Source organism: Anticarsia gemmatalis, chromosome 16 (genome assembly GCF_050436995.1).
Source record: "Anticarsia gemmatalis isolate Benzon Research Colony breed Stoneville strain chromosome 16, ilAntGemm2 primary, whole genome shotgun sequence".
In the NCBI taxonomy this organism is placed as follows: domain Eukaryota; kingdom Metazoa; phylum Arthropoda; class Insecta; order Lepidoptera; family Erebidae; genus Anticarsia; species Anticarsia gemmatalis.
In genome coordinates, this window is record NC_134760.1 from 9,013,029 (window position 1) to 9,031,801 (window position 18,773).

At 34.2% G+C, this 18,773-nt stretch overlaps 3 protein-coding genes across 6 annotated transcripts in view; 2 read left to right on the forward strand and 1 right to left on the reverse strand.

Moving 5' to 3' along the window:
- The first annotated feature begins 635 nt into the window (after window positions 1-635).
- On the forward strand, window positions 636-9,531 carry LOC142979428 (uncharacterized). Of its 2 annotated transcripts, XM_076124320.1 has the most exons (7): window positions 636-871; window positions 1,124-1,247; window positions 2,280-2,395; window positions 3,028-3,130; window positions 4,055-4,215; window positions 6,696-6,856; window positions 7,500-9,531. In XM_076124320.1, the coding sequence occupies exons 1-7, from the start codon at window positions 788-790 to the stop codon at window positions 9,490-9,492; spliced, it is 2,742 nt and encodes a 913-aa protein (XP_075980435.1). In that variant the 5' UTR covers window positions 636-787; the 3' UTR covers window positions 9,493-9,531. The 2 variants fall into 2 exon arrangements, with proteins under 2 accessions (XP_075980435.1, XP_075980436.1); XM_076124321.1 differs by lacking the exons at window positions 636-871; window positions 1,124-1,247; window positions 2,280-2,395; window positions 3,028-3,130; window positions 4,055-4,215 and adding exons at window positions 5,587-5,868; window positions 6,214-6,352.
- A 10-nt stretch (window positions 9,532-9,541) lies between these two features.
- On the reverse strand, window positions 9,542-16,605 carry LOC142979429 (PI-PLC X domain-containing protein 3). Of its 3 annotated transcripts, none has more exons than XM_076124323.1 (7): window positions 16,477-16,605; window positions 12,473-12,583; window positions 11,798-11,960; window positions 11,291-11,420; window positions 10,934-11,092; window positions 10,282-10,478; window positions 9,542-10,000 (listed from the first exon to the last, which is right to left on the reverse strand). In XM_076124323.1, exons 1-7 carry the CDS (start codon window positions 16,496-16,498, stop codon window positions 9,763-9,765), a joined length of 1,020 nt encoding a protein of 339 aa, XP_075980438.1. In that variant the 5' UTR covers window positions 16,499-16,605; the 3' UTR covers window positions 9,542-9,762. The 3 variants fall into 3 exon arrangements, with proteins under 3 accessions (XP_075980438.1, XP_075980437.1, XP_075980439.1); XM_076124322.1 differs by lacking the exon at window positions 16,477-16,605 and adding an exon at window positions 13,543-13,775; XM_076124324.1 differs by lacking the exon at window positions 16,477-16,605 and adding an exon at window positions 12,703-12,962.
- A 478-nt stretch (window positions 16,606-17,083) lies between these two features.
- The window catches only part of LOC142979158 (6-phosphofructo-2-kinase/fructose-2,6-bisphosphatase-like), a 35,498-nt gene continuing 33,808 nt past the window's right edge, over window positions 17,084-18,773 (forward strand). Inside the window, exon 1 of the mRNA XM_076123941.1 lies at window positions 17,084-17,254. Coding sequence (XP_075980056.1) covers window positions 17,223-17,254 — 32 coding nt within the window. The 5' untranslated portion in view covers window positions 17,084-17,222. The remainder of the gene's footprint in view (window positions 17,255-18,773) is intronic.

Below are 18,773 nucleotides of genomic sequence, written 5' to 3' on the forward strand. Positions count from 1 at the left end.
CAACCTATAATAAACGTATTTTAAATCTACGAATAGTGATTGAATCAATGTTATTTTTAACGTAAAAGATACTAAAAAAATAATGTCAGAACGTACTTTAGCGTTTAAGTTCAAATATACCATATCTGCACATATTTGGGGAAATTGTATTGCGATTATAAATATTTTATGCTTGTTATCCAGTTCTGGTACTAAAACGTTTCTTTCTACTACTAAAAAACCAATATCTAAAACATTTAAGAAAAGAAAATCAGAGACGACTTTGAAATTTTATTTTATACCTAATGTCGGTTCTTATAATGTTTTAATCTGTAGAATATATTTTCATAGTCTATGCTTTCTAGTGAAGCTTTGAGATAAAATCTAGTTTGCCGATTAGTAGCGGTTTTTTTTGTTTGCGAATTGATTTATTTTATATTCATGGACTTGGCCGGCTATTAGAATTGCTTTTAAAAGAGAATCTGTTTTAATCGATACAAATAATAGAAAACCACAACCCAATCTACCAGTTCAACTTCAATAAAAAAATATAATAAATGGAGTTTACCATAAACCGTAATTGAATGTCTGACTTAAACGACACATTCAACGTTTGCAAAAATTTAGCTTCTGATTGGCGCTAGCATGGCCGATTTTTTTGTGGGGCCATGGGCGCGCGTAATTTAAAATGTCATATTATTTATACTAATTTATAAGATTGTATTTACATTTAAAAATCCTTATCAAATGTATAGTTAACAACAAAAACTAAATATCAAAATCGTATAATCGAAAGTGCTTTTCAGTTATGGTTATAAAAGTCGGAATCAATGGTTTTGGCCGAATTGGCAGAATAATATTCCGAACTTGTTGTCAAAATCCAGAAATAGAGGTAAAAGTGATAAATTGCCAATCATAATGTCCATTAACGTTGAGTTCCGAAGGCCTGAGATCGGAACTTTTCTTACGAGGAAAGTTATAAGGTTGTTGAGACGAATATCAGATTCTCTTTCCTCCCTTAAGGATTTATTTTTTACTTTCCTCGCACGCTATAATCAGACACAAAGTTATTTGGCACGTAGAAGCTACTAGATATGCCCTTCATTTGACTTGTAAAACCATAATGATATTCCATTATCTACAGGTATCTGCTATCAACGACCCGGCTATCGACGTCGAGTATATTTGCTACTTGATCAAGTTCGATTCCACCCATGGAATATTTAGAGGGAACGTTTCATATACCGACGATGAAATCACCGTCAATGGTAAGAGAAAACCGTATATTTTATGTATAATTACATCTGAGTACTGTAGCATTGTAGACACAGCCAAATCACTAGTGGTTTGAGCTTGGTATTTGGCCAAAAACATCTGAGTTAATATATTTTATGCTGCAACTCTTGTGAAGCCCAAAATATTCAGAGAGTTTAGAAGTTTAGGCCAGTTGATGATATAGGTATTTACCTACGATTCGGATATTTTCTAAAAGGTTTCTTATGGTCATAGCTCATATTTTTTGATTTCAATGATAAGATACGTCTATTGAAGTACGAAATTGAATCCAGACATTTAAAACGCCTTTCTAAATTAGATCAAGCCCGAAGCAAATAATAGCAATTGAAAGATCTAGTCTTTACAATGTATTTCAATATGTCTAAGTACTCAATCACCTTGAATCTGTTTATGAGTTCAAACAGAATCAGTCGCAAACTGATTGTGCAATGTAAGAGCTCACATTGCGTAACGGTTGTTTTTTATTGTAATCGTTTTGTTTAATGTTTATAAGAAAACGCCCTCTTTTTATCCCTCTTGTCGTCAATAAGGTCACGAGATAAGATAGCTGTGTATAAAATGTGGGATTGGTCCAAGATGCTTACCTATTTTCGTACTTTTAGGTAGTTAAAAATCGCGAGTGTCCAAACAGCTGTCTTTAGTCAACCAAACATTTTGATTAGATTACAAAAGTAGGAGACAACTACTTTATTTTCTTGAAGAGTTCTGTGCTTTGGGTATCTTACACCGTTTCTTGCCATGGTCGTGTCAGACACGGAAGCAAACATAGCATGGGATTCTTACTACTACCAATAATATAACAAAGGTTTTATTGGGTCTTTAATTCCTGCTTAAACTTATTCCCATCGCCTGGTTGGACAGACAACAAAAGTAATGTTTTACCTAAGAGCCATTTGAGCAAACAGTCATGGAAGTTCTATTACCAGGGCAGTTACAAGTAGATTTCAAAAGGTATATACTTACTGGCTTTATACAAACCCTCTTATCTTTTCTACAATATATAGATCATCAAATAAAAGTATTCCGAGTCCAAGTTCCGTCTCAAGTGCCATGGCAGCTGGCGGGTGTCCAGTATGTAGTCGAAGCTTCTGGAATGTTCACTTGCATGGACAAAGCCTCGGTGCGTTATACTTACTTTACCTAAATATTAATAAGATTTCAGAACATTAAGGGACCTTATAATATGTAGACTGCAGTAGATATCTCAAGGGAATTCCCATAGTCGGTACCAGACAAGTCCATAAAATATATTAGTCAGCACAATACTACCGCAAAGGTCACGTGAGTTTGATTTTGATTCCCCCCTAGACGTAATAGTTATACCTGCAATTTTTAGTTATTTTTCATTTGTATTTGAACTCCCTACCACCCCTACAAAAAGCTCCAGAGGCAGTATCCCCCATTAGGAACTTATACTCTAGCTATTTGAACTATGGCATTATAAATCAGTTGTGATAAACAACAAGATTTCTTTATTTCTATTTCCAATCGAGTATCTCTATGAAGGAAGTACTTATCTGTCTTATATCATTGAAACTAGAAAACCTACGTCACAATTTCCTTCACCTCAATGAACTATCGTCCTATGGGGGTCAATGATGTAGGTAAGAAACTAATTAATCCCGATACATATCAAAAGGGCATCAGTGTACATTCTAGACTAGATTACCTCTTTATAATTCTATATTCGTCCTTTTTCCTCTCGTATAATATACCTAAGATAGAAAGAGATAAAGTTATGTTTGTGTTTAGGGTCACCTAGCAAGCATTGGAGTGAAACGTGTGATAGTCACGTCACCAAGTGTAGATGTTCCTATGATCATACTGGGAGTCAATGATAATAAACTCAGTACAGGTAAATCAAAACAAGCATATAAATATGTACTTTAAAGCCAGTATATCTTGTTCCGCCCTTTTAATATTGTTAAAATAAGCGACGCATATGGTAGGCGAACTCTTGTGCAGCAAGGCACCTGGTGGATGATCGTTTAGTATTTCTAAATGCCTTCGCTTTTAGACTGGTTGTTCAGTCTAGAAAACTGTCAAGAAAATTGAATAAATGTGAAGTAAGCGATTTTAACAACGTATATTTAAAAAAAAACAATATTTGCCCCAAACATTTGCCAAACTTAAAACAGATGAGCAACTTTTATCCGAAGTGATAATGCACTTAACTGATTATGTTACTCCGATTACGGGAAATGATTTTGGAAACATTTTATCAAGTTTCCTTCCGTTATAGTAATGAGCTTTGATTGATCACTTATTTATTCATTAGTCATCAATACATTACTGATGCGGGTAATTGTATCGATTAACGCGATAATGCAATGAATACGTTGAATGACAATCAAGTATTTGCATTTGGGTACTATGTTGAAATTTTAACGATCAACTTTGACTTAATTAAACAAAGTGGGTAACACCTTCCTGTGGTTAATTTTGTATGTGTTAAAACTGAACAAAAAATTTCCAATTATTTTAATTCTTTATGAATTTTAGTAATGGCTTAGTTAGGTAGGGTTTTCCCAACGAATCATGTCTTCCATTGAATGTTAGAGCGAATTTTAATATAAATGTATGGATTGCTTGGAACACTGGGTCTTCAAGGAGCAGTTCGGACCCTGCAATGCGCTCATTAAGTAGTAATTAATTTAGAAATAAAATTAAATGTCTGACACACTGAGTGAGCGAACAAGTAGTTTATACTTGGTAACCTAAAACCACGACTAGTTGCAACATTAGGAGAGCATCAAATATATAAAATAAACTTTTCCAGATCAAAAAGTGCTATCATGTGCATCTAGCACGTTGTATTGCTTGGCGCCGATGATCAAAGTGCTGGGTGACCACTTCGGAGTGGCGGAGGGGTTTATAACCAGTATACATGCTATGACACCGTCGCTCAAGCCTTTAGATGGACTCTGTTTGAGGGGAAAGGTAAAATAACGTCTGCCTTTATAGTAATTACTACTTTAGATAACAATTTTATTTAGAAATTAAATATCAAAGTTTGATTAATGAAATTTTTGTTCAGTAGTTTAGTAGTTGAAGTAGACAGGCACTAGTACCTTGATCTCACATTTATAATATGAGTACGGATTTAGATGTGGAAAGCTAAGAGGAAAGCTCCTGTAAAGCAGGGGATAAAGAAGTGAATCCATACTAATATTATAAATGCGAAAGTAACTCTGTCTGTCTGTCTGTCTGTCTGTCTGTCTGCTACTCAATCACGCCTAAACCACTGAACCAATTTGCGTGAAATTTGGTATGGAGATACTTTGATATCCGAGAAAGGACATAGGCTACTTTTTACTCCGGGAAAATATCTCATTCCCACGGAAAACAGCGACAATCGGAAGAAACCGCTCCACCGCTTTGCGGTTGCACTGGCGCTTTCACTAGATGGCGCTACTGGCAATATTAAATCGCACTATCATTACGTTTTATGTCTTAGCTGGGTAAGCCTACGCTTTGGAGATTTTTAACCGAAATTTGATTATTATGCTACTTACGTTATTCTAATCAGTTGAGGCGCTTTCGAATTGATATTAGTTTAAAATAGTTTCCACTAAATATTTCGTGTTAGTTATAATACATTTGTTTGTATGTTCTTTTAAGTAGTTTAATTACATTATTTTCGTATTTAATGTTAATATTATACCCATTTAGTGGTATTTGGTAGAATTTCGTGTTAGTTTAATTGTATATTCTTTTAAGTAGTTATGAGTATTATATTATAGTATATGGTCACCCATCCACGGAACAACCTCGGCAAGCGTAGCTTAACCTTAGAGATGGATGCACGCAGTTGTTACTTAGCTACGAGGTTCTCTTATCTATACAAATATTATAAAGCTGAGTTTGTTTGAACGCGCTAATCTCAGGAACTACTGGCTCGAATTGAAAAAATATGTTTGTGTTGACCATTTACCGAGGAAGGCTATAAGCTATATAACATCACGCTTCGGCCAATAGGAGCGGATTAGCAACGAAAATTGTTATGACCCATTCTCTCTCATGTGACGCAAGCGAAGTTGCGCGGGTCAGCTAGTTGAATAATAATATTAATCGTGCAATTTGGTAGGCAGATAAAATAGTTTACAAAAATGTTTTTATATAAACGCAGACAATGAAGGCCTTTGACATTTTGATATACTTACTTACAAGTACTTACAACTAAAGATAAAACGAAAGCTTTGAAGAATTTACTCTAATATAAGGTATAAAAAATAGGTATTAAGTGTAAGGTTCATATAATGTATTTAGATAAGGTCATATGTATTATTATAAGTCTTGATAATCGCGCGGGTCATGATCAAGCGACTGTCAACAAGTCATCATAAAATACACCCTAGTACAAAAATGTCATAAAATCTACCATTAATTTGTTCACCAAAATGTGGCTTCTTTTCTGTGCTTCTAATATTGTAGTATTAAGTCCTCCTTCAGAATATCCTAATAGTATTATAAATGAACTTGAAATGAACTCAGATATTGATTGTTTTGATATAGTCGCGTATTACAATTATGTTATCCTTGCTATCTGCTTTCTACTTATTTGTCATAAAATCGTTGAAATAAATTCGAGAGGTATCTGTACCATACTTTTATTCAAGCCTATACTATGCCTTTAGATTTCGTAGAATTTGTTTTTGCTTTTGCATATAAATTTTATTGGTAATACTTATGCCCGGTTTCTGAGTACATTCAATAGCGTCTTTTTTAGGTATATGATATTAATTAAACGCTATTGATTAGATAAACTACCGCTAAATGTACCTTCGAAACCGGGAGTTATACGTTTTTAATTATTTTTATAGCTAGAACTATTATTATTACACAAAAGAATTCTGCTTTAGATACTTAAATTAGTTGCTATGACATAGGTCCATACGTATATGCAAATATTGCACGTATATTATTTGTCTCCCACAGTTCTCCAAGAGCCAATTTAATCCATAACTGTCTTACTGCTAAATAAACTATCCTCAGAATGAAAGACAGGTGCAAGATGAAGTCTTTGCAATCATTCAAGAACTGGTTAAAGAACTCTCGGGCATACAAAATTGTTAAAGCAAGTGAAAGCTAACCTTTTCCAAAAATGATTTAAATTTCATTTGATATTTGCTCTGAAGCCCAATCACGGCAATTACACTAACGTTTGTCCAGTGTAGGCGATTAATGAAAGTATGCGACTAGGGTTTGCTTGGATTTATTTCAAGAAATATTCAAATATTTGCAAGCCCATCGCACAATATCGTTGGACGCCCGTACTGCGCAAACGCAGCATTTAACGAACGCCATGCACGTATTATTGCGTTCTGACGTCTGCGTCTGTTCCTACATTTGTCGAACGCCTACGCTGGCCAAACGCAAGAATGAAACGGCTCTTAAAATGTATTACTTCATATTTGTAGCACTGGCGAGATCATAGAAGCATCCATCAGAACATAATACCGGCCAGTACGGGCGCGTGCAAAGCTCTCGGCAAGATCATCCCGGACGTGAAGGATAAACTCACTGGGCTTGCCTTCAGAGTGCCTATTGTCAATGTCTCCGTGTTGGATATTACTATAAGGTAATACATTCTATAGATCAGTTTCACTCTATATAGTCCATTCAGAAGTTACATTTAGGACGCAATATTTTTAAATTTTATATATTTACAACAAACATACTTCCATCCTAATGTGTTATTATCCCCATTAGAAGCTTAAATTTAGGGTTGTGGGATCGCCACCCTTGTCCCCGGCCACTTCTTTCCAAGATGACCAGGGTAGCAATCCACACAAACTTGATTTTAAACTCTACTGTCCCACTATACATAAAAAAATAGAATTGCGTTCTCTGAAATACACAAGTTAAAGGCCTACAAATGTAACATTTTAATGGACTAATAACTTATAAATAAATGTCAAATATAATCTCTTATAAATAAAGTGACAGCAAATACACGAAAACAACTGTCAACATTTCATCTGATACGCTACTAGATAGATATATAGAAATGATGAAACCGGGCCCTAGAATACTACACATAATACACATTTCAATTCGTCATCGGTAACATTAGATTTTATTGTTATCGAATAATCCCTTATCACTGACATATCTGCTCTTTTAACAGTCATCATTAGAAGAACAAAATCTCGTTGACAATCTATTTTCAATGATTTATTTAAGATAAACTAGAATCTCATAATCCATTTCTTTTCCTACAGATTAGATGCAAATACATCACTGCAAGATATAATAAAAACAGTAGAAAAAGCCAGCAAGGCACAGTTTCAAAATATTATAAAAATATCAAGTGACCACGCGGTATCATCAGATTTCATTGGTGATAGTCATTCGTGTATATTAGACGCAGATTCTAGTCTACAACTAAAACCAAACTTTTTCAAAATCGTCTGTTGGTATGAAAACGAGTACTCCTACGCCTGTAGAGTGCTAGACTCTATATTTTTCTCAGAAAGACAGTTCGCTCAACCGAGACCACTAGAATCTAAAATAACATACGTCCGATCAAAGTTTTCGAGGAAATTAGACATACCCCGCAGGAACGCGGTTTCTCTGGAGTGGAGAGATGAGAAATTCAATACAGTTAGCATAACTTCTAATAACGAAAAACTTCCAGTTCCTCCGAAAAAACAATTGTCTCTAGAAAACCCTAAGATTACGACCTCCGTACATTCTGAGGGTAATAATATTCAAAAGAAAAACGAACTGTTCAAAATATGGAATGAAGATTGCGCACCAGCCAAAGTATCGGTGAGACAGAATAGAAACGCTTTCTTTCACAGTTGTATCGGCTTCGAGCCAAAGAACGTTGATAAATCTGATTGTATTAAAGCTCAACAGCGTTTAGAAAACGTTAAGAAAGAATTTACCAAAATGGTGAACATCACTGAAGATTTACTCAGAAAGTCTTATAGCAGTAAGACAGTAGTACAACCTGTACCACAAGGTAACAGCTCCAAAGATATTGATGTCTCTGCCGATCCTAATCTAAAAGTAGGTTCGATACAAGAAGTCAACGATAACAATAAATCTAAAGACATGAAACAGCAAACAAGTATACCAGTTTTCCAAGAATGTGGTGATTATAAAAATAAAGCTATAAGTGATGAAAATGACGCGATTAAGAAGGAAAGTGAATCGTATACAATATGTGCAGGGAAGAGAAATACTATAAGTAAATTGACACCAGACTTGAAACACCACGCTTTCAAAACCGTGTTGAACGAAATGCAAAAAGAAAAAATACCTACAGATATGACTTTAGTAGGTTATAACAATGAACCCCACATTTTGAAAACATCCACGAATTTTATCAAAGATGATAGCGCAGAACTCCGCGAGGCTGATTTTAGCGCAATTGTATCAAAAACTCTTGATACTTTGATTGACGGTTTATCGAACAAACTTGTTGAGAATATCTTCAGCGACACTAACGAAATCGCCTTTACTGATAGTAAAATGAAACATCTTGAGGAAGATGTAGAGCAAATAATAAGGATAGTTGAACCAGATGTGTCTTGTGAGACAAATGTATGTCAGATACAATCTTCCCATCACAACAAACCTGTGATGGACAAACTGGAAAAGTTCAACCTCAACGAATTTACAAAATACATGAAAAGCAAGAATTATAATATGCAGATAATTGATGAGGAGCTAAGAAAGCGAAATATTATACTGGTTAGTTCCGACACTGACGCACGATTGAATGTGGCGAATTTCGAAAGTGACATAACAGTCAACTTAGCAGATCGCAGTGATAACAAGCTTGGACAATCGTTATCATGTATCTCTGGTGCAGTTCACACAATGCCAGAAAGTCTTTCAAGAAGTACCGCAGAAGGCACGGTGACCACCATCAGTAATGGAGAGAGGAAACCATACAAACAAGATATTTATGACAAATTAGATAGTGCCAGCGGATCAGATTCTAACAACTCATTCGAAATCAATGAAAGAAAATCACAAGTCATTCACATCACAGATTTAACGAATTCTCTAGAGGACTTGGCTCGTTTAGACAAAATATGTAGAATTATAGAAATTTCCGACGAGCTTTCTGATAAATTATTCTCGAAATTGGATCATACTTATAAAAATGGCCGTGATAACAAATGGTCTTTCAAAGATCTGTGTGAAAGAATACAGTTAGATGATTTCTGTAACAAAATGTTCGGTAAAACCAGTGCTTAGTTTACATGTTTTTCGTAAACAGTCATGTAATGTGGGTACTCAAACCATGTTTTAAAAATAAAAGTATTTTATTCAGGCACTTATATGGTATGTATCAATTACAGTTGACAACAGAACAGACAGTCTGTATTACAGAGTACAAAATACGATTTTATATCACAGTTAAAACCTACTTTTGTAAACAAATAAAAAATGCTCAGGTACATTCGTGATGCTGATATAGGCCGTAAAAACCAAAAAATAGCTTGTATTAAAATGCTGCTTATATTCTTACCCGTGGTGTACGATATCTGTGTTTCTCAATAGTTTCATGTTGAGGTCTATGATAGTTTTGGGGAATATGGCGTCGTTCATGTCGACAAAGTCTCCTATGACAACGTTGACCGGTGAGCGGATACCGACGGATGAGTTGCCAGGCAGTGGCGGGCCCGGACTGTACTCTGTTAGTACTGGTAACACATCCCTTGTGACCGGTACCGCGCATTTCTCACGTAGACTTGATATCCATCTGAAATGTTACGATGTTTTATGCTTATTGAAGCTTCAACCAGTAGAGAATTGAATTTCTTGTATCTAATACTTTGTGGTAAGTAGATCCCCACATTTAGTATACACTTCGACCACGTTAACGCCATGATGTAATTAATGGTTATCTATTACCCGGTCTTCTGGGCTAGGGCATTTATGTCTTAGATCGGTCCTTTATTCATGAGGGTTGTGTTTACATAACGAAGGTGTTGTAATTGTATGTAAGTAAACTTAAATGGAGAGTATAACCCGCTGTTGTACCTGATAATTATAAAACTAGCGGTGGGTGTAAGCACGGCTTGGTGCACGAAGCCAGTGCTGGGGTGTCTCCTCACGTTTTCGAAGAACCGCAGTAGACCGGTCACGGTGTCTTGCCGAGGCCACGGCGACGGTAACATTTGTGGCTGCCAGAACTCGCTTGTTGCGTACACCGACTCGTTGCGGTAAACGATGATCACCTGGAAACGTGCATTTCATAGTAATTAGAATCTGTACATAAACATTTTTATTAAACATGAGAGACTTAAGAAATAATTGTAGCTTTTGGGTTTAACACAAGAAGAATAGAATCGTTTCCGGTTCGCCTGAAAGAAAATACATCGCAATGTTATTGTAAGCAGTGATATTAGTAGTTTTTAGAGGGCACGTGTTTATGTTTCAATCAACTACCTATCTATCAATTAACTTTTTTATGAACATGAAAATCTATGAACAGTCAACTTTTAATATAAAAATCTCACAAAAAATTGTGTTGTGGCAATATCTAAAACACCTGATTCTGAGTAACAGATGACAAGGTGATTGCGCCAAAGGATCACAAATTATCATAATTTCAGCTCCAGCGAAAAATGTAATAATGGTCAATTTTCGGATAGCGTATATACGTATAAGCATTTCTCTTTTCTTCTCATACCTGCATTTTTAATCTGTGTAGTGAGTTGAGTGTAATAGCTTTGAGATCAACTTGCCGCGGCACTAATCTTGGGCCGTAGAGATTCAGTAAGTACCGCATCAGTTTTTGATGATGTTGGGGAGTAAATCCATAGAAATGCTGGCAATCCAAAATGACCACCTGAAAAAGTGGAAACATGTATCTTTAATAACCATTCTATGTGTGACTCTAATAGTAGGTAATCAGCATTCAAATTTAACAAACTACATGCTTATCTAGCTTAATTTAATATTAATGGGACATGATATTAGCTATTTGAGTAATTGATAACCAAAAAGGGTCAAAGACAAATATTTTTTGGCCAGCATTATTTATTACCTCTCCAGGGTGTGTATCAACAAAATCCTTGACTTGAGTCAATGCTTTTGATATTTCTTCTCCATATAAACCATGGGTGAAATAGAAGTTCTCCTCATTTGGCATAGTAGCCAATCTTAAGTCAAGGTACCTGAAAAATTATAAATAACATTTATTTAGCAATGGTTATAAAATGTCTTTACAGGCTTTTGTATGCAGTTATTTTTCATTTGATTTAAACACAACATTTAATAAAATTATAAAAATACTGCTTTTAAGAAGATAAAACAATTGTCAGCTATCAACAATTCTTATCTGGAACTTTTAGTTATTCTTAACATTGTTCATACTTACTTGTCTTGATTTAGTTTATGTAAAATATTATAGAAGACTACTTACATGTAAATAACAACATAAGTAAAAAGTGTATACATACATTGTGCTACAGTGTTACATGAGCAATTAATATAAAAGCATATAACTAGTGATATAGTAGTGCATAATGTGCTAATGTTACTTCAAAGATACCTAATGCCAATGAGTAGTTGGTGCCAAGTGTCACTGGCCTGCGTAATGGTCCACCGTAAGATCGTACCTCGGAATAATGGGTACAGTCGATGTAGTATCGGTTCTGCGTCAGGAGCTACTTTACTAGACCGTGTTATGCCATATGTCATTGAGTCATGGCTGCCTGAAATATGATAGTGTTAGGATAATGTAATTTTTAAAGCTGGTTATTAAAATATAAAGGGTATATGAAAGGCCTATGCGAGGTTAGATATCACAATGCATGAACAAAACATTTGCAGTTTAACACCTTTAGAAATAATAAGAACATTTTAGGTTTGTCTAGTAACATATTAGGTTTAATAGTAAAAAAATATATTATTATTACACTGCTGGGTAGGCTGCACTGCAATAAAGCATTTATCTGCATAATCAGCTCTAAGGTTGAACAAGTTTAATTTCCGTTAAGTGGTTTATTTTTTTGTGTTTATTATTAGTTAGTAAGCTCCATGTCATTGTTTTGTGTAATCTAGGAACATTTAAACATAACATTACAGTGAGGACCTGTTTGAACAGGCATCAAACAGGGATTTATTAATCAAAAAGTGAATGGCACAAAAAAGTACTGAATTCAAACTTTTGTGATATTTACAGTTGAAAAACATACATATAATCACTAATATAAGTACAGTATACCTGGAATAGCAAGATAAATTAAAGGCACTTCTTTTAACTGTGGCGGTAGATCGTTCATCCACGATTCTAAGGCAAGATCCTGAGCGGAAATATCTTCACCCATTATAACGACTGGAAGGAAACAAATAAATTCTGTATTACTTTCAATAAAACATGAATGAGATAAGCGTAATCGTCGACTAATTATACCACTAATGCGTAAAGAACCAGACAAAGGTTTAGTTATCTACCTTGACCAAGCAACAGAGTTCACTTCGTTATAATTAAATACAAAGGAATCACGTCATTCTTGCGAAATGCTTATACACATGCCATAAATACTAGTAATTATAGAAGGCTCATGGTTACTAGTTACAAGTTCTTATAATTCTAGACTAATGAGCATTTTCAGTTACAAAATTGTGAAATTTAAATTTTATAGATGGATCAATTTATTTCAGTCATTTTCATACAACATTACATTAATCGTCTTTTTAAAAATGTATAAAGGATTTAAGGATAATATCATCGTTACTTTATTTTTAATTTAGTAGAATAATATGTCAAATTGTCTGAAACTGTCAATGTCAAACGCCAATTGCGTTTAGATTTTACTACATTACAGTATGTTTTTGATGTTTTGCTATGATGCGTTATGTTACAAGTTCGGAGAATGCAAGTGTCCTTTAAAGATCATCTAATTTTAGTATAGTTAGGATTTTATTGAACGTGTTTTGAATGTTACGAGGCTTATTATATTTTTTTTGTTGCTTAAGCATTTAAAATACCGTCCGATATACCATAATTTGGATGACAAAAATATAGGATTATGATTCTTTGTTCGATATTTTAAGTAGGTAACTTTAAGTATTGCTCGGAAAACTTGTTCGTTGATTATAGGAATGAATATTACTATAAATTATTGTATAAGTGGAACCTTGGCTCTTAAGAAACTTTAGGTACCGCAGGCTCCAAGTTTTAGTAATAAAAAAGATAAGTAACATTGGTGGCAAGGAATAAGCCCATATTTTTGCTGTAATATTTAATAAATATGTATTTTTGTAGCACAAAGAAAAATAACGAGTACATACCCAGGACAATGCATAAACTGTATCCAAAATTCATGATATTAGCGTTAAACAAAACGGTAGCAGCACGTGGGTGGTCACCGGCCAAATCACCGGTGTATCTACTTATTATGATGATGACAAAAAATGACCGCACTTAATACCGAATCAGAACCGTTATTACGTTTAAATATTTTTTTGCACGTGTGTTTCGCTTTGGACATGTAAATGTACTCCGGTCCGATATTAAACTAAGCTGAACTTATCATGGCATGCACTTCAATGTAAAATACACACGTTATTAATGCAAAAAGTAGGTAATACCGCTGTTGTTATTAAGAGCAACGCTCAGATTGCTTTGTCCACTCTTAACTAGATGTCCACTCGTTAGATTGGGTGAAAGGAGTTTCTTGTTTTTTACCTGTAATGCTCTAATTTAAGCATTAACCTTGATTTCCTGGGTTTGCCATGGCGTGGCCGATTAAAGGGAAATGGCAAAAAAATGTGTTTACAAATAACGATGGTAAGTTGGGCTGATAACATTGTTTCTACCGAGTTACATTTTGCGTAATTGGTGCCTAGTTCAGGTTTGCACCTATTTAGGAGCACCTAAGTAAGATTTATTGGTGCTTAGCTTAGCATTGTTACTCATTCATACTTTAGTTATCCTTTTGTTAAAGATATTAAGCTGAGGTTCAAATTTTGATCGGTAGAGACCTTGTTAGGAGTACAGTAAGTTGGTTTATGGTACCTACTTACCGAATGTGTAATTGACTCTTGTTATAAAAAAAGAACATGTTTTTGTGACCTACACTCCAGAGCAGAATCACGGGTGTAAGTGTTACAACAAGTTTTTAAGTTTAAACAACAATCAACAACGGTAAATACTACACATGCGAGTACACTAGCCGTGAGTTTGATTCCCGTCTGATGAAATTGTGAAGCAAGTGGACTTTCAAAATCAGTTTCAAATACGTATAGTTTTTGTGGAAGAGAATTTCAGCACAAAGGAGTTACCGGAATAGCAATAAATATATGTATTAGTAATCAGTGCTAGTAGCTCAGGGATAAAACTAAATGAATATAAAAACTGTTATTAAACGTTAAATTAAATTGTTTTTTCTCAAGCAACACAGTTCGAAGGAAGTAATAAATTCGTACGTCATTGCTGCTTCCTTTTAAACGGCGTTGTTATTACATGTACTTGTAACTTTTAATTGTTGTGGCGGTGGACCATAAGGTAACTGATTGACTTCTTCGAATATGTTAAAGGAAAAATATGATAAAATGTTGTTTTTTCTGAGAATACTTTGACGTTTATTGGCTGTGGGAACCGACCGTAATTATGTGATCGATTTCTTAGTCCGTCACCCGAACAACTTTAACAGTCTTTGGCTGAAAGGTTGTAGCTTATACAGTTTTTCGTAAGGCTGATAATATTCCTTTCATCAGAAAACATTCGTTTTTAAATGACTCCTTCTTCTATTAGGACTAATGAACTAGGTAGAAATCAAAATCTTTATTTGCGGATTTATTTTACCTTTTTGACAGATTTGCCGAAAACTATCTGCGAAACTGTCAAAGTTATTTCTTGATTCAAGTTTTCTGAAAATCAACTCCGTAACTCATATCTACACCCCGAGCATACCTACAACAGACTGATAATAAAACATGGTTAAAGCAAATTTTCTGTATTTCCTATAGAGCATTGTTTCTAGGTTTTAATTTAAAAACTACACGCACATTATTTATTGCAGCCGTGATACAGACCATCCTTCAGAATTCTCTATTTCTACCTGACCCGCTTTTGTTTCCTACTATTTTGCTCGTAATGCAGTTGAACTGTTATTATAGTCAGTAGATCATTGAGTTACCTAATTTCTCAAAACGCATCCAGAATATTGTCAAGGATTCAATAATTCGAAAAAGAGATGAGAACCTCATATCGTAATAACATAAAACAAAAATTCGTAGGTGTGCACATTAATTTGTGTGTCACATTAATTTGCCGCATTCATTTAATGCACTTCGAAGGACTTCAACTATTTTAAAAACTCCTGAACACGAAATATTGTTCTTTGGACATAAGGTTCTTAGTTATTTTGTCCATTGATAATACCTATATCATGATCTAGAGTAGGTAGTAGGTACTTAATTACCCAACGCACGATTTAGCTATAATGCAGTGGTTAAAATTCTCATAAACAGGGAAAAGCGCTATGAATACATTGAATACACATATCAAACACTTTCATAAAACTGGTGGCTTTTGGCAAGATAAGAAGAATTATAGAATCAGTTGCTAGTATAAAAGGTAGGTTTAAGAAAAAACCTGATAACTGATTCAGTGAAAATCCCAAGTTTCAAACAAATCGCACAGCACAGGTTTCGTACCTATTCTCATTCTCAATTTAGCCCCACAAAGAATTTCACACAATTTAATACAAAGACAAACTCAAATCATATCCAATTGGACTCGTACGTATCATTTTATTCACCGCTCGTCTCAAACCAGTGTAGCGAGTACATTGATCGGTTTCGTGTAAAGGTTACCGACATTCGACCTGCACAACACTGTTCCAAGGACTTATCGATTTATTTACATATACCCATATACTTTGCTACTTTGTATATATACCTACCTAGTTACTGGCACAAGAAATAGGACTAAAAGCAGAAATACAAACTTGTTAAAATATTCACACTAAGCTACCATTAAAAAAACCAGTTGCAGACGGTTGAAAACAAAATTTCCGACTTTCATAACTTTGCAATGGATAAACATCTGCAATATTCATTGCCTATTTATAATTCAGCAAAGTAGAGCTGAAACGGAAGGTGCCTCTATTATTCAGATTCTCCTCCGACCCTTTCAGAATAGTCTTACATAGACCCGAGTAAAGTACAATGCCTATCTACTTTTTTTAATCTGCACATATATACATACAACATACCCACCTAACTTAGGCTTTTGTATCATATTGCAGTCTGTCGTCAGCAAATTGTTGGTAGTCTTTCGATCGCAATGCTTTATAAATTGCTTAGATTTGACCCACAAAGAGTTCTAGAAAGATCTACATACGTGACCTGAAAACATTGAATCACAAATGAGTGCAAAAAACCTTGGTGAATCTGCTTAGCATAAACATAATTTATATAAATGTATAGTGTGTCAAGAAAAACAATAATGTACTTATACAATATATGTTTATTTACAAACAATACCTACATAAGGAATTATTACAACATAGTTTCCATTGTATTTACTAATACGTGTTATGTTTATTGCTGGTCATTCACCTTGTTGAGTAACGACGTAATTAAAACAATTTAATTAAGTCACGCAACATTTATTAAATAAAAGAGAATTAAAGCCCATAATCACGACATACAATGTCAAAGTATATTAAACAATGTCAAAATATATTATACAAATATACTTGTCAATAAGCATTACCGCTTCTTACTTTAACTAATTATTCAACTACCCTACAATTGAAAAATAATGATGTAACTGTCAAATTCTGTTTTTAATTGAAATTATATACTTGCTGTCTAAATGTTATTTTTCCAGTGAAATAAAAAACGTTAATAATTCGATATGAATTTTTGAACTATATATGCTAATATCAGTTTTCCGACGTTCCGTATTATAACGTAGTAAATCAATGAAGTTTAAAAAGCAAACGTGTTAATCTCCAAAGATGCGTCTCATTGTGGTGGCTCACCGTAAAAGGTACGTCCAAATAAGATGCTTGTTATTTTTGATTACATAGACAGTTGGAGACACTGCTGGATGATTGCTACCAAAATAGCGGCATCCTCTTTATTTTGACGGTTACGGCTCGTTGACACAGCTAAATTATGTGAATGATAACGGACAAATTGTATGCAAATTACTCTTTAATAGTTTTTGGATGTTCGTATCATTTCTTTTTGTTCAACGCATATTTGACGTACTCAAAAATGATTGCTTGACCTTTAGGTTAAGTACGAACACAGTGGACATGTCTATCCAATGGATAAATTGGCTAAAGACATCAGTTTTCAGATTTCTTTTTGTTAATTCTTCTTCACTTTTGGGCAAAGATTACGCAACCAAATATTTCAGACGTTTCAGAGAGGTCTTAGCTGCTGACGAATATCCCACATACGTTATAAATCAACAGAACCACTAATTTATGTGCCTATTAAATGAAGTAGGAAATAAACTAGCCATTGATTATTTTATGTTGTTATGATTCATAGAACTAGTTGCTGCAATTGCGAATAATACTGACAAACATCAATAACAAATTACATAACGGTAATTGGCTATTCCATACATGATCAAGTTTACTGTCATCTCTGCAGCCGGCTTTATCTTCGATATGCATGACAGCTAGACTTGCCGATGTAATGCAACCAGTACATATAAATGACATGTAAACATGTCCAGTAAAATTGACACTGTCCGGTTTCCAACACAATGTTTGCTGCACCATGGTCGCTGAAAACTTGATGACCAGGCATTAGAAAAGCGTAAAATAAGTAGAACGAGTAGATAAACTAAATTTTAGCTTTCTTCAGTAGGTACACGACGAGGGATGGGGTATGAAGTATGTTGTTTGTTTTCTGATAGTACATAGTATGTACTACCAGAAATCCATCTGTCCAATAAAAATGACGGCATATGACTATCAGTTTATGTACATACGTAACAAGCAGACTGCAGTTAACTTGAAAGTGTATGGCTACCAGTATGTATGACAATATTTTCAGTAAATTTGACATTCAACATACACCAGTACTTATGCGTTGTTTCATGTCTGCGGCTGCAAATTCGACAATAAATTGATCGCAAATGGCTATCGTTATGTGACAACGAATATCTTATATTAAACTTGTGACGTATTTAAATAGATCTGTTGTTATTAGTTATCTTACGATTTATTATGAGTTGTGATGTCACTGGAAATAATTTCCATTAGATCATCTTTATCGTCATAAAATATTGTTTAAACAAACGATAGTTGCCATTGTTTTGGAATTTAATAATAACATTGAGATAAATGATAATGTTTTACTACACGCCTTTATTAAAATATATATTTTTAGTACAAATAAATTAAATAATAAAACAAAAATGGATTTCTACATGTAAGATTTTTCCCATGATTCCCGATGTACTTACTACCTACATATATTACATTATGTTTATTATACTACATACTGATTCAGAAATATACTTATTTAATTTACTTATATTGCTTACT

What these genes read in the sequence shown, in the direction of transcription:
- LOC142979428 (XM_076124320.1), top strand. Translation starts at nt 788, where the DNA reads ATGGTTATAAAAGTCGGAATCAATGGTTTTGGCCGAATTGGCAGAATA. An exon ending in GTCAAAATCCAGAAATAGAG is followed by an intron (nt 872 to 1,123) that starts GTAAAAGTGATA and finishes CATTATCTACAG; the next exon opens with GTATCTGCTATCAACGACCC. An exon ending in GTGTTGGATATTACTATAAG is followed by an intron (nt 6,857 to 7,499) that starts GTAATACATTCT and finishes CTTTTCCTACAG; the next exon opens with ATTAGATGCAAATACATCAC.
- LOC142979429 (XM_076124322.1), bottom strand. Translation starts at nt 13,576, where the DNA reads ATGAATTTTGGATACAGTTTATGCATTGTCCTGG. An exon ending in CAGTTTATGCATTGTCCTGG is followed by an intron (nt 12,584 to 13,542) that starts GTATGTACTCGT and finishes GTTTCCTTCCAG; the next exon opens with TCGTTATAATGGGTGAAGAT. An exon ending in TACACAGATTAAAAATGCAG is followed by an intron (nt 10,479 to 10,933) that starts GTATGAGAAGAA and finishes GCACGTTTCCAG; the next exon opens with GTGATCATCGTTTACCGCAA.